Source organism: Dendrobates tinctorius, unplaced genomic scaffold (genome assembly GCF_039654945.1).
Source record: "Dendrobates tinctorius isolate UK_male_01 unplaced genomic scaffold, ASM3965494v1 ptg000098l, whole genome shotgun sequence".
Lineage (NCBI taxonomy): Eukaryota > Metazoa > Chordata > Amphibia > Anura > Dendrobatidae > Dendrobates > Dendrobates tinctorius.
The window spans coordinates 11,351,753-11,379,394 of NW_027361766.1; the positions used below are offsets into that span (position 1 = coordinate 11,351,753).

Here is a 27,642-nt window from a genome sequence, read left to right on the forward strand (position 1 = left end):
GGCGTATCAATATCAAAATATACCATAAAGAGAAGACTGCATGAAAGTAAATACAGAGGGTTCACTGCACGGTGCAAGCCACTCATAAGCATCAAGAATTAAAAGGCTAGACTGGACTTTGCTAAAAAACATCTAAAAAAGCCAGCACAGTTCTGGAAGAACATTCTTTGGACAGATGAAACCAAGATCAACCTCTACCAGAATGATGGAAAGAGAAAAGTATGGCGAAGGCCAAAGAACAGCTCATAATCCAAAGCATACCACATCTTCTGTAAAACACGGCGGAGGCAGTGTGATGGCTTGGGCATGCATGGCTGCCAGTGGCACTGGGTCACTAGTGTTTATTGATGATGTGACACAGGACAGAAGCAGCTGAATGAATTCTGAGGTATTCAGAGCCATACTGTGTGCTCAGATCCAGCCAAATGCAGCCAAACTGATTGGTTGTCGTTTCATACTACAGATGGACAATGACCCAAAACATAAAGCCAAAGCAACCCAGGAGTTTATTAAAGCAAAGAAATGTAATATTCTTGAATGGCCAAGTCAGTCACCTGATCTCAACCCAACTGAGCATGCATTTCACTTGTTAAAGACTAAACTTCAGACAGAAAGGCCCACAAACAAACAGCAACTGAAAACCACAGCAGTGAAGGCCTGGCAGAGCATCAAAAAGGAGGAAACACAGCGTCTGGTGATGTCCATGAGTTCAAGACTTCAGGCAGTCATTGCCAACAAAGGGTTTTCAACCAAGTACTAGAAATGAACATTTTATTTACAATTATTTAATCTGTCCAATTACTTTTGGTCCCTTTAAAAAACAGGGTGGCACATATTAAGGAGCTGAAACTCCTAAATTCTTCATCCAATTTTAATGCGGATACCCTCAAATGAAAGCTGAAAGTCTGAACTTCAACTGCATCTGAATTGTTTTGGTTAAAATTCATTGTGGTAATGTCTAGAACCAAAATTAGAAAAATGTTGTCTCTGTCCAAATATACATGGACCTAACTGTGTGTGTATGTGTATGTATATATGTATATATATATATATATATATATACACTGCTCAAAAAAATAAAAGGAACACTTAAACAACAGAATATAACTCAAATCAAACTTCTGTGAGATCAAACTGTCCACTTAGGAAGCAACACTAATTGACAATCCATTTCACATGCTGTTGTGCAAATGGAATAGACAACAGTTGGAAATTATTGGCAATTATCAAGACACACTCAAAGGAGTGGTTCTGCAGGTTTGGACCACAGACCACATCTCAGTACCAATGCTTTCTGGCTGATGTTTTGGTCACTTTTAAATGTTGGTTGTGCTTTCTCACACCTGGTAGCATGAGACGGACTCGACAACCCACACAAGTGGCTCAGGTAGTGCAGCTCATCCAGGATGGCACATCAATGCGAGCTGTGGCAAGAAGGTTAGCTGTGTCTGTCAGGGTAGTGTCCAGAGGCTGCAAGTTCTACCAGGAGACAGGCTAGTACACGAGAAGATGTGGAGGGGGCCGTAGGAGGACAACAACCCAGCAGCAGGACTGCTACCTCAGTCTTTGTGCAAGGTGGAACAGGAGGAGCACTGCCAGAGCCCTGCAAAAAGACCTCCAAAAGCAACAAATGTGCATGTGTCTGCACAAACGGTTATAAACCAACTCCATGAGGATGGTCTGAGTGCCCGATGTCCACAGATGGGGGTTGTGCTCACAGCCCAACACCGTGCATGCACGACGCTTGGCATTTGCCACAGAACACCAGGATTGGCAAATTCGCCACTGGCGCCCTGTGCTCTTCACAGATGAAAGCAGGTTCACACTGAGCACATGTGACAGACATGACAGAGTCTGGAGATGCTGTAGAGAGCGATCTGCTGCCTGCAACATCCTTCAGCATGACCAGTTTGGCAGTGGGTCAGTAATGGTGTGGGGTGATATTTCTTTAGAGGGCCCCACAGCCCTCCATGAGATCACCAAAGGTAGCCTGACTGCCATTAGGTACCGAGATGAGATCCTCAGACCCCTTGTGAGACCATATGCTGGTGCGGTTGGCCCTGGGTTCCTCCTAATGCAGGACAATGCGAGACCTCATGTGGCTGGAGTGTGTCAGCAGTTCCTGCAAGATGAAGGCATTGAAGCTATGGACTGTCCCGCCCGTTCCCCAGACCTGAATCCGATTGAGCACATCTGGGACATCATGTCTCGCTCCATCCACCAACGTTACGTTGCACCACAGACTGTCCAGGAGTTGGAGGATGCTTTAGTCCAGGTCTGGGAGGAGATCCCTCAGGAGACCATCCGCCGCCTCATCAGGAGCATGCCCAGGCATTGTACAGTAGGGATATCATACAGGCACAGGGAGGTCATACAGGCACATGGAGGTCACACACACTACTGAGCAACATTTTTACTTGTTTTAAGGACATTACATTCCATTTTAACCCCTTAATGTCCAATGACAGACACAGTCCGTCATCACACATCTCCCCTGCTTTGATGAGGGCTCCGGCGCTGAGCCCGCATCAAAGTCGGGACATGTCAGCTGTTATGAACAGCTGACATGTGCCCGCAATAGGCGCGAGCGGAATCGCCGTCCACCCGCGGCTATTAACTAGTTAAATCCCGCTGTCAAAGCTGACAGCGGGCATTTAAATAGCATTTCCGGCCGCCGGGCCGGAAATGGCGTCATCGCCGACCCCCGTCACGTCATCGGGGGTCGGCGTCATGTTGCCTGGACAACCAGAGGTCTCTATGAGACCTCTATGGTTGTTCCAGGCATATGGCTTTCAGCGCCACCCGGTGGTCGGCGCTGAAAGCACAGCAGTAAATTTGCTACATATGGGCAATCTGCTCATCGCCCATATGTAGCAGAGCCGATCGGGTTGCGCTTGCTTCTAGCCTCCTATGGAGGCTATTGAAGCATGCCAAAAGTAAAAAAAAAAGAAAATGTTTAAAAATAAAAAAAATTAAAAAAACCTAAAAGTTCAAATCACCCCCCTTTCGCCCCAATCAAAATAAAACAGTAAAAAAAAAATCCCACATACACATATTAGGTATCGCCGTGTTCAGAATTGCCCGATCTATGAATAAAAAAAAGCATTAACCCGATTGCTAAACAGCGTAGCAAGAAAAAAATTCAAAACGCCAGAATTACATTTTTTGGTCGCCAAGACATTGCATTAAAATGCAATAACGGCCGATAAAAAGAATGTATCTGCACAAAAGTGGTATCATTAAAAACGTCAGCCCGGCACGGATAAAATAAGCCCACACCCGACCCCAGATCATGAAAAATGGAGACGCTACGAGTCTCGGAAAATTGCGCAATTTTATTTTATTTTTTTTTTTTTATTTTTTTTTAGCAAACTTTGGAATTTTTTTTCACTACTTAGATAAAAGAGGACATAGACATGTTTGGTGTTTATGAACGCGTAATGACCTGGAGAATCATAGTGTCAGGTCAGATTTAACATCTAGTGAGCCTAGCAAAAAAGCCAAGCAAAAAACAAGTGTGGGATTGCACTTTTTTGGCAATTTCACCGCATTTGGAATTTTTTTCCCGTTTTCGAGTGCACAACATGGAGTCATTTAAAAGTACAACTTGTCCCACAAAAAAAAAAGCCCTCACATGGCCATATAGACGGAAAAATAAAATAGTTATGGCTCTGGAAAGAAGGGGAGGGGAAAAATGAAAATGCAAAACCAAAAATACCCCTGGTCGTTAAAGGGGTTAATTTTGTGTTTGACTCCGTATCCAGGCCTCCATTGGTTAATAAATTTGATTTCCATTGATGATTTTTGTGTGATTTTGTGGTCAGCACATTCTACTTTGTCTTTGTACAGAACAAAGTATTCAATGAGAATATTTCATTTATTCAGATCTAGGATGTGTTATTTGAGTGTTCCCTTTATTTTTTGAGCAGTGTATATACAACAAAAAAACCCTACAATTTAGATATTGCCATAATCATACTGACCTGAAGAGTCATAGTAACATAGTAACTTGGTAACATAGTTAGCAAGGCCGAAAAAACACAGCGCATGGCTGGCGCTCCTGTCTTCTATTTTTCTTGAAAAAACACATTTGTCCATCCAGTTTAGCCTATATTATATCAGAATAAATCCCCAGATCTGCGTCCTCATAGTGAATGATGCCGTAAAATTGAAACCTCAAAAGCAAAGTCAGAATTGAGGTTTTTTTTTCTACATTTGTACTCAGTTTGGAATTTTCCCCCCATTTTTCGTTAAATTTTATGGTAAAATAAATTCAAAACTACAACTTGTCCCCCAAAAATAAGTCCTCAAATGAATGTCGATGGAAAAATAAAAAAGTTATGGCTCTTAATAAGAAGCATAGAGAAAACGAAAGTGCAAAAATGAGAAATCGCCTTGTCAGGAAGGGGTTAGTGTTCTACATTGTATTACTGTGAAACACTGTAGCACTTATGGACTGATCTTCTATAAGGAAAATCTAATCTATTTTCTCATAGGGCCATGATTCTCCTTTTTTTCACAATATATATTCATGGTTCCTCTCTTATTTCCTTGCTTGTATATCTCAATCTTACTTTCACTTTCTGAAAGCAGTCTTCTATACCAGAATAGGGAATCACCTACTTTCATTTTGTAAGCTCGGTACAGAAATGACACAGCCCTTTATATTCAGAAAGTTAACATTGGCCTCTGCCAGCGAAGATTCATTGTAGACTGAGAACGGACATCTGAGAAGTTGGTGATCTTAACTTTACTACCAATTGATAGCACTGTAAAAAACCTCAAGAATCAATTCCATCACATTTTAGAAGTTTCATTTCCTCTAACGTGGATATGTCCATGTTGGGCACCTACCAAACCACATCTGACCATCAGGTATGTGACTCTTCGGTACTTAAATCTAATGGTATAAATTTTGGTGGGATTTTGTTTGGAATCAATAGATCGTAGGCTCCCTCTCCATAATACTCTGGTTAGTTCGATTCCCTGGGTAGAGTAAATGAGCTGGACAGAACATATTGACAACCTATAAAATACGTAATAAATAACATTGCTTGCATTATTCTGCGTCAGAAGACCTAATCTGAAACATAGTTTATCGAAGCACTTGTCAGTCTATTTTATGTGTCGTACAGCTCTTCTTGCTGAATATAGCTGGCCAAATGCAATGAAGATACCTAATTATTAGTGACCTGACCGCTGAGTTAGACTTGGAACCTAGTTTATTACATAGCCATACAAAGTTTAACTACTTGCCGACTCCCCATCTTCCGGACAATATACATATGGCTCTGCAAGGAGTCAACAGCTGCACAAAAATCATGGAGCTTCAAAAATTGGGACTCACACTGTTAGAGACGGATGGACGGACTTCCTATAGAGAAGGCAGAGATTGTTTACTACTGTATACACATTGCAATGAAGGCATACTGCGGCACAACTACAAATTCAAAAAACAAAGAGGGCAAAGGTGTGTTACGTGTGCCTTCATTGCGGGCAATGCATGGTAGCAATGTAGCTGCTCTGTTTCATATTCCGGGACCTAAATAGAAAAAATGGGAGAAAGCGTGGTTTTGTTCTGCGCTGCTGAATTACTGAAAGTCTGAACATAATTAGTAAATGTGGTTTTTATTCAGCGCGTTTCAGAGTTCTAAAGGTCCCGTTACATTTAGTGATGCACCTGCAATCCAGACAACGATACGACCCGTCAGGATCGCTGGTGCATCGCTAAATAGTCGCTAGTGAGCTGCCAAACAGGCAGATCTCTCCAGCGATGCAGCAGCGATACAGCGATCCGTCGGGGGTCTCTGTTACCTGTCACACCCCAGCGATTCTGGCGACTTCCACCTGCGTCCATGAGTTCTGCAACGTCGCTAGTCGGCGCCGAACACAGTGATGCATGCCGGCCAGCGGGACACCAGCAATCAGATAATGGCCTGGGATATTCGAGCACGATCAGTGATATCTAGCGGGGGGGGGGCGGTCGCAGGTACGTGTCACACAAAGCGAGATCGCTGTTGCGTCACCAAATCGGTGACGCTTTAGCAATATCACTAGCGATCTCGCTATGTGAGAAAGGCCCTTTAGACTCCTTCATCAGGACACATCACAAAAAATTTGTGGTGTTATTCTGATGGAGTCTTAGAACTGTGAAACGCGTTGAATAAAAAGCACATTTACTAATACGTTCAGACTTTCAGTAATTCAGCAGTGCAGATCAAAACCAAGCTTTCTCCCATTTCTTCTATTTAACGTCAGGTCTCTCTACTGGACCTGTAGATCTGCTGCAACGAATCCTCTCAAAGCTTTATTTTAGCTACATCTGGTGAGTACAATTTAATTGTATCAACTAATTAAATTTTGGATAAGACCCTACTTTTGAGCTATTTCCTCCAGCAGCACTCATTGGATATTCTGGGACTTGTGGTGCCATCCAAGCATGGAGTTTGGGGTTAATTCTTAACAAAGACTTCTCATTAATTGTCTGAGTATTGAGCAGAGCTCTCACTATATTAACCCCTTTCCGACATCGGGTGTAAATTTACGCTGATATCGGACTCCCTCCTTTGATGTGAGCTCCAGCGGTGAGCCCACATCTTTCCTGTGAAATGTCAGCTGTTTTGAACAGCTTACAAGTGCATAGAACAGCCACGGGTGGAATCGTGATCCACCCGCAGCTATTTACCAGTTTAAATGCCTCTGTCAAACTCTGACAGTAACTTTTAACTCATGCTTTCGGCCATCGTGCCGGAAACCTGTCCATTGGTAACCCCCGTCACGTGAGTGCTGGTCACTGAAAGATTATCAATTCTTCTACATGCAGGTGGAGTGCCCGCCAGGGCCATGGAGTACTTGGTACTGGGCAGTTATTATAGGAGAAGTGTCATGACAGCGGTGACCCAGTCCATGGCCCTGGGTGTCCAATGAAAATGTTGAATAAAGTTTATAGGTGATGATTTAAAAGGGAATTAGTTTGTGACGCCACCTATGGTACTCGGCAAGTGAGGTGTTGGCCGACGCTGCAGATTCAGTCCACTGGGGTAGATGTTAATGCAGCAGAGTTGGTTCAGCTCTCCACAGGCAGAGCTATTCCCCAGGGCAGATTATGGTGTAAGGGATGGTGATGATCGTGGTTGTTGTGCAGGGCAAGTAATGCAGTAATAAATTGTAGGACACAGCAATGTGCAGTCTTCACAAGTTTTACTCACAGTTTAGATGGTGCAATCCCCAGCCGGGATTGCTGTGTCCTCAGGGTCAGGGGTCCAGACAGCTCTCAGGAAGCTTGGGGTGCACGTTGCCAGGGCTCCCTTAGATATTCCTTTCCTGGCTGTCTCACAATGCTGGCTACTGCCTCTCCTGCCCTGCGTCTTCATGCACAGTGTCCCGAGCCAGCAGACTAAGATCTTGCCGGGCGACATTGGTCAGGCCCCTGGATCCTATATGTCTGCCTTTTCAGCGAATATGTATGGATGTGGCTGTAGCACCTGCAATGCCTACCACCTCTGGTTTCCTAGCTGAGTCCTTAGTTTCTCCACTAGTTTTGGGGCCGGTCCCCTAACTGCGACCTGGTCCCTCCACCAACCACGCCGGTGGAAACGGGCCCCACAGATGGATCTCTCACTATCCATGCCCCTGAGACCTCTTCTTCCTCTCCACTACTTGAGCTCTGGTCATGGAGTTAAACCCTAGGTCTCTGCCTCTCATTGCCAATTGTTTGCTATTGCTGACCTTGGTTCTATCCGTATACCTCTGCTGTTTGTTTTGTCTTTTTATTTTTCATCTTGATTAATTCCCCAATTTGCATCATCTCCTATCCCTCCCTATTTCTACAGTTTTTATACTGTAGTATGCATTTGTGTATGACTGTTGTGTATAAGGCTGTGTGCCCACGTTGCTTTTTTTAAGCGTTTCCGCAGCGTTTGTGCCAGCTCAGACGCTGCAGAAACGCTTAAAAGAAGCTTCACATTAAATTGCATGCGTTTTTGACTTTTTGTGCCAATGCATGCGTTTTTAAACGCTCAGGAATCGCTTAGCGTCTAAAAACGCAGCATGCTCATTAATTTCCGCATTGCTGAGCATTTTTAGCCATCCCCAATGTTCCCAGAAAACGCGCGTCAAAAAAACGCGTCAAAAATGCGCGTCTTTTGTGCAAAAAACACGCAAGAAACGTGCGGAAAAAAGACACGCGGTTTCTGGGAAGGGGATCAGTTTCTTGAGCGTTTAAAAACGCTAATGTGGGCACATAGCCTTACTGTTATTTGCTGGTGTGGTTTAATGTGGCTATGCAGTATTAACCCTTGGTTATTCACATACATAATGTTAATAATTTGCCATTTTATTTTAATTTTGTAAAACAGATTTATTTTAAACTTTTTGTCTTTGTGGCAACATATGTTCACAGAAAAGTGTTTAATATTTCAGGGTTAAAGTATGCTGGCTGCCTGATCCAGCTGATGTTTGCAGGATTCAGGATGGGGTAGAGGTGAAGAATTCGGGATTTGGGGGATCTGGTCCAAAATTTGCTCTGAGGGCTATTACTAAGACTGTTATGTAACTTCAGTCATTATATATTGTGATTGCAGGAAAGAATACAAACAATCACTCCACCAACCATTACATTGTCTCCTCACCTTAGCCAGGATGACCTAGACCATTGTCACTTACACTGTTCCTTTACTGAAGAAGTGATATGCAAAGTTCCAGGAAGTCTCAGTAAGTAGAACAATGAATAATTCAGAAAAGTTTAATTGATTATTGCCTTTACAAGTCTATTTTATATTTTCTCTTGTTTTTTCTTTTTCCTACTTTGAGAGCAGAGTTCAAATGTGTTAGCCTGATTCATCAAGTGCAAATTTTTGAAAAGTTGCAAAATTTGGCACAACTCCACTCTAGGCCCCCTCTGGTGTGGTTTGATGCATGTTTTTCAAAAAGTCACATCTTTTATCATGTTTTGAACAACATGCAACTTTATGCTCAAAAAAATTGCAAAAATGGTTAATGACATGAAAGAAGCCCTTTTTCAACTTTGCTCGAAATTCATGAACCTCATGTGAATTTTGATGAATTTGGTGCAATAAACGTCAGGGAATACCTCAAGGCAAAATAGTAAAAGTGACTTAAAAAAATGCAAACGATGAATCGGGTCCAAAGTGTGGTGGCACATAAAAAGGAGCCTGAAACAGGATATATTATAATGGCAGTGTAGATAGTACTAACATGGGTTTTTTAGTTCGCAATAAGTTTATCGAATATTTCAAAGAATAGCAATCAGATATATGACTTGTCACATCTCTCCATCACGAGTCACGACATATCTAAAAACATAGTAGTATCTAAGCCTGGGAAACAGCAGCTAAACAGAGAAGTACAATCAGGAGGTACAACCCCTAATCGGCTCGAGAAACATGTTGGAAAATATTTCTTTAAAATTTGCGTGAATCCGCTTACTGAAAGAGATTGCTTTCCATTTATAATTTTAGAATCTAAACATCAATAATTAATAAGCAATCCTCGAAACTCGACAAAGGCGGACATATCATTAGTGTAATTTGTGCAGCCAGACATGGGCCCAAGAGGTAAGGGGCCCACTTCTACTTCTAAACCAGGTGGAATTATGCATTTTGAGGAGCTATTAGACAGCAAAGGGCCCATATATTCTTCTTGCACAGGGGCCTTTTCTGTCTTTGTCTGCCAATGCATAAGATATTACAGAGCTCAAATCAGGCATTCCAAATATTCGAAGAAGTGACAAGCACAGACACAGCAAGGAGAAGACAAAGAGACAATGTACAGGCAAGTCCAGACAGGGAGGATGGGAATGGTGAGAGCCAGATGACCACCAAGTATTTGTTATATTTGATCTCATGTTTGCAAAATATATAAGAAGAAAATAGTAGGGAAGAAAATATGTGCACCCCCATTGTAAGAATTGATCATTTTTATTACAGAGCATTAAGTACAGAAATCAACGTAGACAGAAAAATAAAAAAAATTAAAAATGTTTATTTTCTTCCCTACTACTTTCTTCATATAATTTTGCTAGACAGTTTCTGTAGGGTTTTTGTAGCATCCCACCAATAGTGTCTGCTGTGCCCACTTTATTAGTTTAATATGATCTCAGCTTCCCACAGGATGTAATGTGTTACTAGATTTCTGAGTTTCCTGAGTTTTTCTGGTGTAAAACCATTACAATATGTAATTTGTCTATTTTTTTTATATAAATACAGTTCTGACTAATTGGATTCAGGAAATATTGCTTATCCATGTCCTGTTAGGGTTTCTCAATGCAATGTTCTCCATTTCCGTGATCTTATTCATCCATTCTTATTGTTGTAGAACAAATCGGACAAACCCTTTAAATCTTTATTATTGACGACAGTTGAACTGATGCCTTCTTAGTAGTCAAGTGCTGGTAACACAATTGCGCCAATGTCACCACTCTTAGACATTTGCGCCAATGTCACCACTCTTAGGCATGTTGCAAATGTATTCAAGGTCAACTTTTTGCAAGCCTTAGAAATCCTAAGTTATGGGAGGCTGTAAACTACTTTAAGCAGAGAAGATTCCCAACTCTATAACTAGGCCTTGAGGGATGTTTACTTGCCAGATGCACCTCTAGTTTCTAGAGGTGCAGCACTGTGAAGTCCATGTACCTTATAACTGATCTTTAACTGACAACATACAGAGCGTTCAGCATGGCTGGTGAGTTTTTCTATAGTAGGAGCCACCACTTGGAGAGAAGGCATATTTGACACTTACTTGGGCAATTGCTCTCCTTGTTTTTGGAATGCTCATCATTTTCACATTATGGATTTCAGGAATACATCCTTTCCTTTGGAGCAAGGATGATGTTATTCAGTGGCTACGATGGACAGAGGAAGAATACTCATTAAAGAAAGCAGATGACAGCAAGTTTATAATGAATGGAAGAGCTCTGTGTATTCTTACAAAACTCGATTTTAAAGCCCGTTCTCCGAGTTCAGGTACTGCATTGTCCACTGGTGTGTGCTTTACCCTTGCCTTATAAATACATTCTTTTTTTCTAATCCATCATTTATTTTGTATGGTTTTATATAAAATGCACATTTTTCAGTAGCTAGTGAATTGCTGTTATGGGGTATTTCAATATTAAAGTATATTCTACCCAAGTAGGAGAAATTGATTTCAATTCCACTAGCACTAACGTTTGGTGGCACTAATGAAGCTGGCGCAAATATTGAAAAAGTAGAAAAAGTATTGTAAAAAAAGTTGGCGTGTCTTTAACACCAAAGAAGTAAATTTTACACATTGAGCATATATATGATACCAGGACTAAAAGCGGCTATCATGGTGTGAAACATTCAGACCTTATAGAACAGTTAGTGTTTTAAGATGAGTATTAATAATGAGCCAAGAAGCTATAGCAACGTTAGGAATAATGCATATGGTGCTAAAAACAATTGGTTCCAACCCATGGAAATCTGTCTCACCAGTCTGAATTCTTTATTCATGCCATATTTTTTGGGTTTCAGCTGTATCAATATGACAGTGACTTAGCCATTTGGCAGAGCTAGGTTTGTCGCAGAGTTCCATGCAGATCTGGCCACAGTATGGAGGGATTAACTCAGCAATATAGCTGCACTCAAGAGCAAAGCTGACAGCTTTGCAGCAGTGTTAACATGCTGACTTTCAGAAAGTTGTGGGAAGCAGGGTGTGTTGCAGTCCGCGCTGCCGAGATTCACAAATCACCTGGGATACAAGATGTTGTAGCAGTGTACTCCTTTATTTCCTCCTACACGTTTCGGCGCCCTTCCTGGCACCTTTCTCAGGGATATTACATCAGCCATAGGAGCAGGGAATTTATAGCCCCTTACATTAGCAATTATGGGTGTGTTCTGTTTACATGTGATGTCATAATGGTCATCACTGGGGGAGGGGCCAGCATTTTTGGCGGAATTTCACATAAATAGCATGATAAAACAAGAAAATGGTCCAAAACACTTGCTAAAATGTACATAAAAATCTTACAAACAGAATGATGTAAAAATTTCCATGAAAAATGCAGCAGAAACGTTGCTAAAATATCCAGACTATCACTGCAGAAAAAATGTTTTATAAACCCATTGTCACCCAACTTTCAGGGTAGTAGAACCCTGAACAGGATAGTGTCATGAAAAAGCAGTTTATAGAACCTTCGATCCAACGGCACTGATACCAGTGAGACGGTGGCGCTCAACATTAGTCACAAGAGAAAACACTGAAACCAGCAAATACATGGGTTCTACTACCCTGAAAGTCGGGTGACAATGGGTTTATAAAACATTTTTTCTGCAGTGATAGTCTGGATATTTTAGCAACGTTTCTGCTGCATTTTTCATGGAAATTTTTACATCATTCTGTTTGTAAGATTTTTATGTACATTTTAGCAAGTGTTTTGGACCATTTTCTTGTTTTATCATGCTATTTATGTGAAATTCCGCCAAAAATGCTGGCCCCTCCCCCAGTGATGACCATTATGACATCACATGTAAACAGAACACACCCATAATTGCTAATGTAAGGGGCTATAAATTCCCTGCTCCTATGGCTGATGTAATATCCCTGAGGAAGGTGCCAGGAAGCAGGGCTGTGGAGTCGGTGTCGGAGTTAGTTTTGGTTGGAGTCGGAGTCGGTAGAAATGTACCGACTCCGACTCCAGCTTTAAAAAAAAGTATTAATATTTCATAATTGAACTTTCATATGAATTTTATAAATGTTACTCAAATATATATGTTCTATCAAACTATGAACAACAGTGATAAGCAGTTCTGCTGGAGATAGAGACATTTCTTACTTCTTGTGTGTCACTGTTCTCCACTGCCCTTATCTAATCTTATACTTGGTTAACCTCATGCTGCCCCAACCCCCCTACTTACAATGTATGAAACTGAAAGTGAAAATGTGTTGCAAATTCTTAGTAGTAAAGCTCCTCCTCTAGACTAGATCATACTAGGTGTGCGTCTTCCAAGCATCTCACAGCTGCCTGCTACTCAGAAGAGGAAGACTGTAAGAAGTATTATCCTTTCAACAAACTTTGCATCAGTTAACTGTGAGTACATGAGGAATAATAACAGTATTACTGACCACTATATCAGTTGTACGACCTGGCAATAATTTTGTACAATTGTTTTTAGGAAAAACAATTGTCATTTGGATTGTGAATGCAGAATTAAAAACCTGAGAATGTCAAAGAAGCATCACATTAAATCAGCTGTATTTGAACATTTCACCATCACTCAAGATAGAAAACATTATGTCTGTCAGTGTATGACAAATGATCCAGACGAAAACAAATGCTGTGAAGCCAAGATGAGTGCATATTCAGGCAAAGATAAAAATGCTCCTACCAGAGCTTCTAATCTAAAGAGACATTTACAGCGCTTTCATCCAGAAGTACTGAAAGCAGTGGATGAGAAAGACTGCATCCAAACCAATGAACCAGTGCCCAGCTCTTCCAGCCAAACAAAGGAGCAGAGAACTTTGCAGCCATCAGTTGCAAGATATTTTGTCAGTGACAAAGTTACTGTGACAATGACAGTAGATACATTTAAAAAACAGATCATAGAGCTTGTTGTAAAGGATAGTGTGCCTATTTCATTATTTTCACGACCAGCTTTTATGTGTCTGAATGGGGAAATGGCCCGCAAGCTTGGTGTTTCTCTGGAGAGAGAGAGTATTAGAAAATTAGTAATCGAAGAAGCTTTTAAACAAAAGGAAGAACTTAAAAAAAACTCTCAAGGGACGCTTTCTGTTTCTTAAAATGGATGCCTGCACACATCACAGAGTGAACTATTTTGCCATCAATGTCCGATTTGTTGGTGACAAAAATGAAATAGTTACCAAGACATTGGCAGTAAAAGACACCAAAGCTCATCACACCAGTGAGTTTCTCCAGGTCTTGGTGGAAAAGGTTCTGCAAGACTATGAACTTAAAAAAGAGCAAGTTCTTTCTGTCATAACTGACAATGTTTCAAATATGATAAGTACTATTAAGCTAATGAATGAGAGTAATGATGGTGACCAGCAGCTAGAAGAACATTCTGGGTCCACAGACACAGAAATGTTTGAAATAGAGGAACACAGTATTGTAACTGAGGAGCAAACTGAAGTTGCTTCAGATGAACAGCAACATGATAGTTTAGATGATCTTGTTGAAACTGTGTCAATATGTTCTCTCATTCATCACATGCGCTGTGTTGTGCATACGCTACAGCTGGCTATAAGACAGTCTGCAAGAAGGACATGCTGCTGCACTGATTGGCAAGGTGAGAAAATTGGCTACTGTTGCCAGAACCCCTAAAGTTGACTCAATTTTGAAGAGACGTGCTGGAAAAGGGGCAATTATTGATCAAGCCACACGATGGGGCAGTACTTACTTAATGATTCAGCGCTTGGTTGAACTGAAAACCTTTCTTGTAGACATGGCTAACCCTCAACTGATGCTAAATGAAAGTCAGTGGAATCAGGTGACTGAGCTGGAAAAATTGCTAGAGCACCCATTTACAGTGACTAAAAAATTACAAGCAGAGGACTTAACTCCAGGTATTTTCTTAAAGGAGTGGAAGAACCTGATGTTTCGCCTGTCCCAAAGAGGAGGGTTAATTGCAAGTGGCATTGCTACATCAATGAAACGGAGAGAGGAGCTACTATTACAAAATAACATTCTTTTGGCAGCTGTTTATGTAGACCCAATGCATCGGATTCTTCTAGATGATCAACAGCTAAGTAAAGGAAAAGAAGCTCTGTTTGAAATAGCAGTAAGGATGAAAGGGTTGCAGAACAGTCAGGAGGAACAAGAAGAATTTGGTCGTCCTGCCACATCTTCACTCTCATCATCAACTGATGAAGAATTTAATTTCGAAAAATATTTGGATCACAAGGACCGTGCAAAGCGTTCCCGCATAGAAGAGTCAACCCCATCAAGGAACACAGCCAGTACATTTCAGCAGAATTTTTCATGTGCACTAAAAGAAATTGAGAAATTTGACCGTTCATCAAAAATAACAGTGCAACAAGCGATTCCTCTGTATCCTGACATTGTCAGAGATGTTGCCCGAGTGGTTACTGCTTTGCCACCAACACAAGTTAGTGTAGAGAGGTTGTTCTCTGCTCTCAAAATAATTAGATCAGATATGAGGGCATCCATGAAGGAGGATCTGACAGAGGCAATACTTTTTCTGAGGACAAATTTATAGATTTCTTCTTATTAACGCATAAAAGTGTTTATTGCATATTTACTTACAGTTTATAAAAGTTTATAAAAGTTATTTGCTATATTCTAATTGTATTCTAATAAATGTAGTTTTTGCTCTAAGTGGTCTGATTACTTATATGATGGTGAGAAACTGAATAAGCACGATGTTTAATATTTTACAACAGTAAATTTGTTGTTATGAATTGGCCATTTATGAAGGAGTCGGAGTCGGAGCCGGAGCCGGAGTCGGAGCCTGATAAAATCCAGGAGTCGGAGTCGCAACTGTGGCTTACCGACTCCACAGCCCTGCCAGGAAGGGCGCCGAAACGCGTAGGAGGAAATAAAGGAGTACACTGCTACAACATCTTGTATCCCAGGTGATTTGTGAATCTCGGCAGCGCGGACTGCAACACACCCTGCTTCCCACAACTTTCTTAAGGTTTTTCCACGTGCGAGTGGTTGGTGGAGGTCCTGCAGCAGCTGATTCTGTGATATGCTCTCAAGCCAGTTGTGGGTTACACAACTGGAATAGGTGAGTGGAACTGTATTATACCGCTCATACTTCAAGTGTCACTAGTGATAGGGCACTATTGCGCCTCTTGTTCCCCCCACCATTTTTTGTTTTGAACATGCTGACTTAGCACAGTTGAGTTTGGCACCTGACAAGCAACATAGCAGTGTACACAATGATGTAGCAGAACTGGGTTTGACACAAATCCAAGGCAGAGGTGACCAGAGTCACTAGGTTCACAGCCTTACCAGCACTGGGTAAGGCCAACTAACTGAGTACTCATGCGGTGAGCTGCAGCCTTAGGGCTCATATTCACTTGAGAGAGACTCGCACGATTCTCGTGCGAGTCTCTCGCATGAAAACCTGGCACTGCCGCCGACACTCGGACTTGAGCATGAGGTTACATGTATTTCTAAGCAGCCACACGCTCCGGTCCGAGTGTCGGTGGCAGTGCCAGGTTTTCATGCGAGAGACTCGCACGAGAATCTTGCGAGTCTCACGCAAGTGAGTATGAGCCCTTAGCTAGACTGTAAGGCTATGCTCACATGTTGCGTTTTTGCAGCATTGTTTTTCCTTAGGCAAAACCTGCTCTCTTGGCATTAAAGAAGCAACATCAAAAAAGCAGGTTTAGCTGAGTGTTTGCTTCTTTTTTGCTGCATTTGTGGTACGTTTTTTACCGTGGCTTTGCAGGAGAACATTTGCCTCTTGTGCATGCTAATAAAGTTTAGTGCACAAAAAAAATCTGATTTAACTTCATCAGGGTTTTACACCCAAAAATGCAACAAAACCTGATACCTGCATTTTTTGCATCATTTTTTTGCACTACCCATTGCTGAAAGAAGTGACCTGCTGCATTTTGCAAAAACATAGCTCTTTGACAAAACGGTCAGGAAAAAAAACCAAGGTGTGTGCATGAGATTTCTGAAAACTCATAGACTTTGCTGGTACTGTGAAATGCAGCTGAAAATTTGCAGAAAAAAAGCGCATTTAAAAATCGCTGCAAAAACGCAACTTGTGAACATAGCCTGACATCAGAGGTGTTCACATGATGTGATGACAACCCTAAGCGCTGAGGAGCAGAGTGAGCTGGCACTAGATTTAGGAGAGGTAAGTAGCAATAGTGTAAATCCTAAAGTACCCCACATGAGGACTGATCGTGTGCTGATCATGTAGCCCCAGTACCGTAGATACAAAAGTTACAGGATATTCCGCAGCACCAAATGGCTGGTGCCATAGTGGAATCAGAGCCACAACTACAAAAGACAACAACATGATCACATTATGGTTGGGAAAGCTAAAAAAGCTGCAAAGACTTTCAGATAATAAAAAGACCATCTAATGTCTATTACAGCAGATTAGGTTTTTTCCATGGTGACTTCATTCTGAGCAACAAGTGACACAATGTCAAAATTGTTCATCCAACTTACCCCAAATCTGAATTTTAGAAATCCTTTGTCTGGCTGTGTCTGTGTCACGCATCCAAGCATGTACTTTGGACAGTATTGCCTGCAGAGATGTAGTTCATCCCACTAGAGTTGAGCGACTTTGGTTGGATCGGGTTTCGTGAAACCCGAATGAAACAAAATTTGAGTCGGATGAAACTGGTCCGACTAGGGCAAAAAAAGTCGAAGTTTTGTCAGAAACCCAACCCTAATGCAAGTCAATGGGGAATAAAAGTCGGCATTGAGTGGATGAATGTTATCCGCTCAATGCCGACTTTTATTCCCCATTGACTTGCATTGGGGTCGGTTTTCGGACGAAACTGCGACTTTTTTTTGCCCTAGTCGGACCAGTTTCATCCGACTCAAATTTTGTTTCAGTTGGGTTTCACGAAACCCGATCTGACCAAAGTCGCTCAACTCTACATCCCACCAATATGAAAACTAATAATGTACCTCTCCATTTTATAGGTGACGTGTTGTATGAATTACTACAGTGCATTAAGAATCACAGGCAAGGCTTAGTAAAGCAATCATTCTTTAGCCAGTGTGAAAGAAAAAATCACCGTCTTCAACGACAGATCTGCATAAGTACAAGTGAGAAATTCATTACTCTGTATGCTCTTATGTACTTTTTATACCATAGATACTAACTTCTTAACCTAACCATATACATGACTTCCCAACCATCTCAGACAAGATATACATGACATTTAGTGATGAGCGAGCATGCTCGTGTGCTAACCGAGTGTCTTTGGCGTGCTCGAAAACTATGTGCAAGTCTCTGTGCCTGCATGTCTCTCCAATGTTTGACAGCCACAACACATGCAGGGATTGCCTGTTTGTTAGGCAGCACCTGTATGTGTTGCCGCTGTCGAATAGCGAAGTTTCATATTAAATCATTTAAATTCTATGCAATTTGAATAATTTTAAAATGTGTATGTTATTTACCCCGTATTGTTCTTTTGATTAGAATGGCCTCCCATTGTGCTCAGTGTCGGTGATCACGTACCCAGTTGTTGAAAAAAAAAATTGAATATGGGAAAAAAAAAACACACAAAAGTTCAAATCCTCCCACTTTTGCCCCATTAAGATAAAACAATTAAAAAAATGAAAAAAATACACATTGGGTGTCACTGCGTTTATAAATGTCCGATCTATCAAAATATCAAATAAATTAAACCAATCTGTAAATGGCGAACTGAGAAAAAAAGAAAATCAGAATTACGTTTTTTTGGGCCACCAGAACACTGCAATAAAATACGATAAGAGGTAATAAAATTACCATATTTTCCCCAAAATGGTATCAATAAAAATGTCAGCTCAGGGCACAATAAATAAGCCATAACTCAACCCCAAATCCTGAAAAATGAAAATGTTATGGGTCTCAGAAAAAATTTTTTGCTAACAATTTTTTTTCACCCATTAAACATATGTTTAGTATCTGCATAGTCTTACTGACCTGGAGAATCATATTACCAGGTCAGTTTTACCATGTAGTGAACATGGTAATAAAAACATAAAAACAATTGTGGAATTACACTTTTCTTTTCAATTTCAACGCAACTGGAATTTTTTCCCGCTTTCCAGTGCATTACATGATAAAATGAATGATGTCATTCAAAAGCACAACTCAATCCTCAAAAAACAGGCAGAAAAATAAAAAAAAAAGTTATCTCTCTTGGAAGAAGTGGAGGGAGGAAAAAATGAAAATTAAAAAGTTACTAGGTTGTGAAAGGGTTAAAAAAAATCTAAATTTATTTAGCATTGAGTATGAGAGCAATGTGTTAAAATCCAGGAGCTTACACATCTTGGCAGTTATCAATGAGGTTATTAATGGTTGTTTGATGAATGCTCTTGGGCAAATCATCAAGATCCACTGGTGGCAGCTCACTTTGCATTTGTTGAACAATGACATCCCAAATGTGCTTGAGGTGACGGATGCGTCATTTCCGGTCCGCTACTTCCGGTGCGCACTTGTACATATAGTGCGGCAGTTTTAAATGTACCATGCCCCTGACGAAGGTGCCATCCGGAGAACCCTCTAGGCCTCTGCAGGTGCGACCTGAAAGGTATTACCCTGATGATGTGTGCCTAACCAGCCTTGGCTATATTTATGGGATATACTCCTTGCATTATTGTATTTTGCTACTACACATTATAGGCTGAACATATGATCCCTATTGAATAGGCTTTACCTTGATATACTGTGTTTTTAATCAGTCCTGGCCATATGAATAGGGTATGATCCTTGCACTATTGCACTTTGCTATTATATATCTTATGCTAGTTATATGGTCTCTATTGATGGGTGTTTACATGCACTGGATGGTAAGGATTTTGTAACTTGAAGGTACAAATTTGATTGATCTTTTTGCACTTTGATATACTGTATAATTGTATTGCTCCTATATCTTTAGTGTACACCAATGCTGATTTTGTACCCCTCTGTGTATTTAAATACGTATACTGCCCTACCAGTTGTCCTACTGGATCTCGCATGTCCTTAGTTTTTTAATGCTTTTTGTGTGTGTGCTTCACGGTTGTTGCAAATTCCCTCTATATTGTGCACAATAAAAGTTGATATTTTTTCATTACTTTTTTTGGACTCTTGGATCGTCTCACCCTTCTTTTTCTGGTGTAAATATGACTCTATTTAAGGATAACCAATGTTGCTCATAAGCTATCGTCTTACATGTTTAGTATCTGCATAGTCTTACTGACTTGGAGAATCATATTACCAGGTCAGTTTTACCATGTAGTGAACATGGTAGTAAAAAATAACAATTGTAGAATTCACTTTTCTTTTCAATTTCAATGCAATTGGAATTTTTTCCCGCTTTCCAGTGCATTACATGATAAAATGAATGATGTCATTCAAAAGTACAACTCGATCCTCTAAAAACAGGCAGAAAAATTTAAAAAATTTATCACTCCTGGAAGAAGGGGTGAGAGGAAAAAATGAAAATGAAAAAAATGATAAGGTTGTGAAAGGGTTAAAAAAAAAATCTAAATTTATTTAGCACTGAGTATGAGAGCAATGTGTTAAAATCCAGGAATTTACACATCTTGGCAGTTATCAACGAGGTTATTAATAGTTGTTTGATGAATGCACTTGGGCAAATCATCAAAATCCACTGCTGGCAGCTCGCTTTGCATTTTCTGACCAATGACATCACAAATGTGCTTGATAAGAGACAAGCCTGAAGAGTAAATATATGCAGGCTGCTCCCAGTAGCACAAGTTAAATAGTTAAATATTGACTTGTGTGCTGATATAGACAATTCTTAATTACAGATACTTTACTTCCAGGCCCTACACAGAGTAATGGCCAAGATGTACCACTCAATCTATGCCAAAGGACACAAGGAACCCAAACCAGGGAAAGCTCTGCAGAGCACATCGACTATTTGGATGGAAAAATAAAAGGTAAATCTGAAAATGGAGACTGCAGAAAATGGTTTTGTTCAGAGCAGTTATGTATCAAACCACGCCTTTCCTGCGATGTAAGATAGGAGAACATGGCTTATACCATCCATTGCTCTACCCATGCCATTGCGGAGGCCCCAGGAGGAGGGTTGTTTTAAGTAGTTATCATGGGGAACAAAGCTGATGGAACAAAACAAAAATCTGAACAGAGAAGGCAGCGAGAGGCAAATAGAGATCACCGGATAAGGTGACTGTTAGTGACATTTTTAATTCCCTGGTTGGAGGTACGCTGTAAGTTCACATATGTGTAGTGACGATAAAAACAAGACATATATGTGTGTGTGTATATATATATATAAAATGTATTTATACATATTAATGATAATGTAGGAAGACGTCTTTGAGATGACCTTCCAAACAGCACATGTGCTTTTATTGCAAAACGTATTAAAGGCAATGCTCAAACCAATATTTGAGTTAAATATACAGTATATATATATTTATTATGTCTTATTACACAAAATAAATCAGTAGTCTGTCAATGTAAATCCAGGTTGCAGGTTCCTGTGGGACTATTTGCACAAGCTCCTTGATGACAAGCGCTATGAATCATATATTAGGTGGGAAGATAAAGACCTGAAAGTCTTCAGAGTGGTGGATCCAAACAAGCTTGCTGCATTCTGGGGAAATCACAAGGTATTTTCTATAGTAATGCATGAAGAACTATGATTACAAGACCTTGTTACCAAATTCACATACTTAATGGTCTCAGGATTACACTATGGCCCTAATTCATAAAGGCATGCATATATGGCACACCAGTCTTAATCAATTATGTACATCTTAAAACTGCCATGTGCCTTCACCAAAAATGTTTCTCCTACCAAGGACTGATTTACATTTCTGGCGTAGTTCATGCCCTCCACCATAGTAAATCATGATGAATTTGCCCGTTAGGCTTCGCCTCGCCCCACCACATCTCTGCTCACTTTTGTGGCACCAGCCTAGGTGTGGCATGAAAACAAAACACCAAGAGTGGCAAAATTATTGGGCAACTTCGAGTCTGACAAATATACTTTGATGAAAATGGTCCTAAGTAATCAGAAAAATAGCGCAATGGATCATCTGTTTATCTATAAAACCCACATTCTGGTAAAACTGGTGATTTACTTGGGTACCTGTGCAACCTGTGGACTCTGACACAAAACATAGTTTTTTGGGGTTTAATTTTTTACCACTGAAGAATCTTATAATGTACATTACATGGCGACACATTGCATTACTGATACAAGTCCGGGGTAAAGTACCAGTTCACAACAGGACACTAGCAAGCCGTAATGTTAAACTGAGAGTAGAGATGAGCGAACCCAACAGTTAGGCTAAGTTCACACGTAGTGGAACTCCCGCGGAAGTTACCGCAGGAATTCCATTCCACGGGAAAATCGCATTTTAAATTCCCGCGATTTTCCGGCAGAAAAACTAGCGATTTTAGCGTAATTAGCTTGCAGAATGCTAGCATTTTCCAGGTGATCTGTAGCATCGCTTGGAGAACTGATTGACAGGTTGGTGACACTCATCAAACATAGTGTTTGACGAGTGTGACCAACTTTTTACTATTGAGGCTGCCTATGCAGCATCAGTAGTAAAAAGATCTAATGTTAACCCCTTCCTTACCGATGACGGAATAGTACGTTATCGGTAAGGTCCCCCGCTTTGAGGTGAGCTCCGGCGGTGAGCCCACCTCAAAGCCACAACATGTCAGCCGTTATGAACAGCTAACATGTGCCCGCAATAGGTGAGAGTGGAATCGCCGTCCGCCCACGCCTATTAACTAGTTAAATCCTGCTGTCAAAGCTGACAGCGGGCATTTACATAGCATTTCCGGTCGCCGGGCCGGAAATGACATCATCTCCGACCCCCGTCGCGTGATCGGGGGGTAGGCGTCATGTTGCCTGGACAACCAGAGGTCTCATAGAGACCTCTATGGTTGTTCCAGGCAGATGGCTTTCAGCGCCACCCGGTGGTTGGCGCTGAAAGCACAGGAGCACAGGAGTAAATTTGCTACATATGGGCGATCTGCTCATCGCCCATATGTAGCAGAGCCGATCGAGTATTGCATGCTTCAAGCCTCCTATGGAGGCTATTGAAGCATGCCAAAAGTTAAAAAAAAATGTTAAAATGTTAAAAATAAAAAAAATAATAAAAACCTAAAAGTTCAAATCACCCCCCTTTCGCCCCAATCAAAATAAAACAATTAAAAAAAATCCCACATATACATATTAGGTATCGCCGAGTTCAGAATCGCCAGATCGATAAAAAAAAAAGCATTAACCCGATCGCTAAACGGCGAAGCGAGAAAAAATTCAAAACGCCAGAATTACGTTTTTTAGGTCGCCGCAACATTGCATTAAAATGCAATAACGGGCAATCAAAAGAACGTATCTGCACAAAAGTGCTATCATTAAAAATTTCAGCCCGGCACGCAAAAAATAAGCCCTCACCCAACCCCAGATCGCGAAAAATGGAGACGCTACTGGCCTCAGAAAATTGCGGAATTTATTTTTTTAGCAAACTTTGGAATTTTTTTTCACCACTTAGATAAAAGAGCACATAGACATGTTTGGAGTCTATGAACTCGTAATGACCTGGAGAATCATAATGGCAAGTTAGATTTAGCATCTAGTGAACCTAGCAAAAATCCAAGCAAAAAACAAGTGTGGAATTGCACTTTTATTGCAATTTCACCACACTTGGAATTTGTTCCTGTTTTCAAGTACACAACATGGTAAAACCAATGGTGTTGTTTAAAAGTACAACTCGTCCCACAAAAAGTAAGCCCTCACATGGCCATATTGACAGAAAAATAAAAAAAGTTATGGCTCTGGAAAGAAGGGGAGCAAAAAACGAAAACGAAAAATCGAAAAAAGCTCCGGGAGTGAAGGGGTTAAAAATAATAATAAAAAAATTAAAAATCGGGTTATATTCACCTTCCGATGTCCCCAGGCCTCAGCGATGCTCCGGCAGGTCCCTTTCCCAGTCATGCATTGCGGCAATGACCTTTGAGACAGCGACGTCAGCAAAGGTCATTATCGCAATGCATCACTGGGAACGGGACCTGCCGCGTGTATCGCTGAAGCCTGGGGACGCTGCGCGGGACATCGGAAGGTGAATATACCCCGATTTTTTAATTTTAATTCTATTTTTTACAGGGATATGGTACCCACAGCCCGGAGGACAGTCTCCTCTCCTCCGGACCGTGGGTACCATCCGCAAATGTTCTTCTTACTTTTCGCATGGTGGGCACAGCCACATGTGGAAAGTAAGCAGAACAATGCATTCCTATGTGGGCGAGATTCCACAAAATAATGAGCATGCTGCGGATTTTTCCATGATGCGATTCCGCCGCGGGAAAATCCGCAGCATTAGCACAGCATTACGGAATCCCATAAGAATGCATGGGATGCTGTTTTTTCATATGTTCACGGCAAAATCGCAGGTTAAAAACGCCGCGAAAAAAACGCGACATGTGAACGCAGCCTTAGTGTCGGGTGCTACGAAAATGCCAACACGGACTTCTCACGGAAGTGTTCGGCGCTTAGCACTGGACACTAACTGTTTGACATTCTGAGGGAAGAGGAGAGAAAGCAGAGGAGGGAGAGAGAGAGAGAAGAGGAAAGAGAAAGAGTGCTCAAGTTCAGGTGCAGTTCTGGTACCCAAATCGAACTTTGGAATAAAGTTTTGGGTCGGGTACCAGAACCCGAACTTCCCGGGGTCCCCTCATCCCTAACTGAGAGCAGTTGCACAGGTGTAAAACAATAATGAGCACCAACTAACGCACCTACTTTTAAGGATGGGCGACTTTTACAGGGTATCAGTCAAATAGTTCATTGAAAAATATTCAATATTAATTGATCTTTATTTATTTAAACTTATCCTGAACTTAAGAATTCAGTTGAAATTGAGTGATTTACAGCCTTCCACATGAGAGTGTGCAAACTGATGAAGCTGTCAGTTACAGAATAGGACTGCCCTCTGAACTGTTAGGCCACAATCATAAGTTCAGCATATAGTCAGCATTTTACATGTGGATTCCTATAGTGTAAGTGTATTCCTATAGAGTACCTATTAGTTTCCAGAAAAACTCAGTTAATGATAGCAGTTTTTCCTCAAACAAATCATCATTAGAAAAACTGAGTATTTTCTAAATTATTACTATAATGAAGCTCTACTTCACATCAGAATTTTGGGGTAAGAGGGGCAGATAGTTTGGCCTGTTTATTCCCTTACTTTTTGGTGATATAATACAACAGAATTGATTCATCATTTTTTTCTCATAAATTTACTTAAAAGGAAAACTAACAGATGGTGAAATGGTTTTGATTAATGCAGAAAATATCCCTGCCTTTAGGTGGGTGCTAGAACTTTTCAAATAGTGTTGATATTTTATTCAATGTGTAGGACTGCAGATATGGTATGCACCTAAGCTAGATGAGACAGATACAGTTGCTCTAAAAGGGTTAACCCAAAGGTTAGAAAAGTGTGGGATGATCAACCGTTTGGTCAACAGCTTTCTATCTAGTCACCCCCTTACTGTGTCCTCTATTAGACTTACGTTCTCCCCCAGCAGCAGTTTATCTCCTGCTGAAAAAAAGGATTGGCCATTGAAATTCCATCTGCTGAATCCTTTCCTCCCCCAACATCATTTGTCATGGAACTTTCGAGAGGCCTAATGTGGGTTCTAATGTGTATGGGGTCATATGACCATGTGCAGACTGAGGTGATATTATGAGGTAGTGCCAGGAAATAGTGATGGTTGGAATGATCTGGTACAAAGAGTTGGCTCCCTGCCTAGAAATATGGGTGCCAGCATCCCAGTGACAGCCACTTACAGTCTCTGGCTCTCACTGGGGTTAAATAATGGTGTTCGGAAGCCAAGACCCCACCTACACAGTACTTTCATTAGCTGGTTACAGGTGCGTGTGGTTTTGACTGCGGGTGGGCGGCATATTGGCTGCGATGAATTTTTCTTAAATATGTGTTCACTTGCTGTGAATATATACTGCTCAAAAAAATAAAGGGAACACTAGGCACTCTTACTGAGCAGACACATGGATGTTAGTGATCTTCGTATCATTTCTACCTGTTGTTTATTCCATTGGCACAACAGCAGGAGAAATTGAATCACAATCAGTGTTGATTTCACAGAAGTGTGACTGACTTGGAGTTACATTTTGTTGTTTAAGTGTTCCCTTTATTATTTTGAGCAGTATATATTTAACAGGGATCCATTTGTGATCCGAAAGAGCCACACTATTTGGTGAGTGGAGCAAAGTTATCCAAATCACCAAAAGCCAGACTGTCCATCACTTCTTGGAAGCGTGTAACTGACCTAGCCTGCGGCCAGAAGTACCTGCAGACCACTGCTGTGATAAAGGCAGGTCACATCGAGCCCCCACAACATATGCGAGAGACAACAGTTAGAAGAATTCTCTGAGATAATGTGGCAGAGAGGACATCAGAACAGCATCCTACCCTCACCATCAGAAGTTTTGGAAAGTCTTCTGGACGTTGCTACTTTTGACTGAGAGGACTACAGTCGTGGGGACCTAGAGATCAGCGAACATCGTCGGCTCCCTCCTTATTCGGCAAGCTATAGCCCTTACCGAAGAAGCTGCTTCGGGAACCTGGCTACCTGGATCGCTCCCGATGATCAGCTGTTCGGCGCTGCAGCTGCATGTGTCGTGGCTGTGTGACAGTCACAACCCACAGGCTCTCCATGCATGTGTTGTTGGGAGCGCTGCAGGTATCCGGGTTCTCGGTAAGCGCTATAGCTTGCCGAATAAGGAAGGAGCCGACGATGTTCGCTCATCTCTAGTGGAGACCAATAGAAATGTCTGTTGCAGCAGCATGCAATAATCCAATGAGAATGCAACACATTCCAGACTGTATCATAGCAGTTACAATGACTGACAGATGCAGAGAGGTCACTGCAAAGTGGTACATCCACAAAAGTGGCACATGATTGGGGCCAGTGGCTGTGTCTGATTCAGTGCAACTACTGCAGAAGCAAAATCCTGAGAACCCTGTTTAAAGATCACACTGTTAGGCTACGTGCACACAATCATATTTTTGATCCGAGTGCTGTCCGTGGAAAAAACTGATTGCACGTGGACCAATGCTACTCAATAGGATTGCTCAGATGAGCATTTTCTTTTACATAGACAGAATGTCCACACGAAAACAATTGTAGCATGCACTAGTCTCTTCAGATGACACTCACGTATTCAAAACTATGGGTGACAAAAAAATTTGGATCCCCTATTGCTCATTCGTGTAGCATCTGATTTCTGTAGACACATTGCCATTATTAACATAGTGAACATCTTTTGGTTTTGTAAATGTGAAAAATTACTGATATATAAAAATGGATGCCATATGGATTGCATGCGGATGACAATACAAGTGAAAAATTCGGTTTTTTTTCTGAATGAAAATCAGACGATTTTTTTTATACACTTGTGTAAGTAGCCTTGTACAGCCATTTTTGGAAACCTTGGTTACTTTCTGCACACAACAGTCGTGCATCTGTAATCTCAAGTATATCATTACTATACACACTCATTAAAAAGCCAATGATTTTATCACTAAATAAAAGGGGACATTTTTTAATTTTTCATCTTCGCTAATTATATATGAGAAAAAATATGTATATTTTTATTTTAGTTTTCTAATTATTAGATAAGGTTTTCCAAGAAGTGATAGGTACTGTAGATTGTTCTTAGGTGATCATGAGATGTTCTACATTATTAGTGTCGGACTGGTTATCATGGTTTCAAACATGATACACAGAGGCCGGATATATCGGAACGAGATAGGAACGCAGTGCAGGAACTGACCGGCAGCTCTCCTTACCTGAGCGTGACAGCTGCATAGAATTACATGCAGCTGTTGTAATCAGGTCTGAGAGCCACTGGCCAGTCCGTGCGTTGTGTTCCTATTTCGCTCTGATTTATACGGCCATCTGACTCTGCCCTTATTTCTATTTTACTAAT

At 41.1% G+C, this 27,642-nt stretch overlaps 1 protein-coding gene across 1 annotated transcript in view; it reads left to right on the forward strand.

The window, feature by feature from the left end:
* Positions 1–4,640: 4,640 nt before the first annotated feature.
* LOC141099178 (transcription factor ETV7-like) overlaps positions 4,641–27,642 on the forward strand; it is a 46,193-nt gene continuing 23,191 nt past the window's right edge. Inside the window, exons 1-6 of the mRNA XM_073587320.1 lie at positions 4,641–4,875; positions 8,583–8,712; positions 10,818–10,982; positions 17,633–17,758; positions 20,474–20,590; positions 21,144–21,286. Coding sequence (XP_073443421.1) covers positions 4,834–4,875; positions 8,583–8,712; positions 10,818–10,982; positions 17,633–17,758; positions 20,474–20,590; positions 21,144–21,286 — 723 coding nt within the window. The 5' untranslated portion in view covers positions 4,641–4,833. The remainder of the gene's footprint in view (positions 4,876–8,582; positions 8,713–10,817; positions 10,983–17,632; positions 17,759–20,473; positions 20,591–21,143; positions 21,287–27,642) is intronic.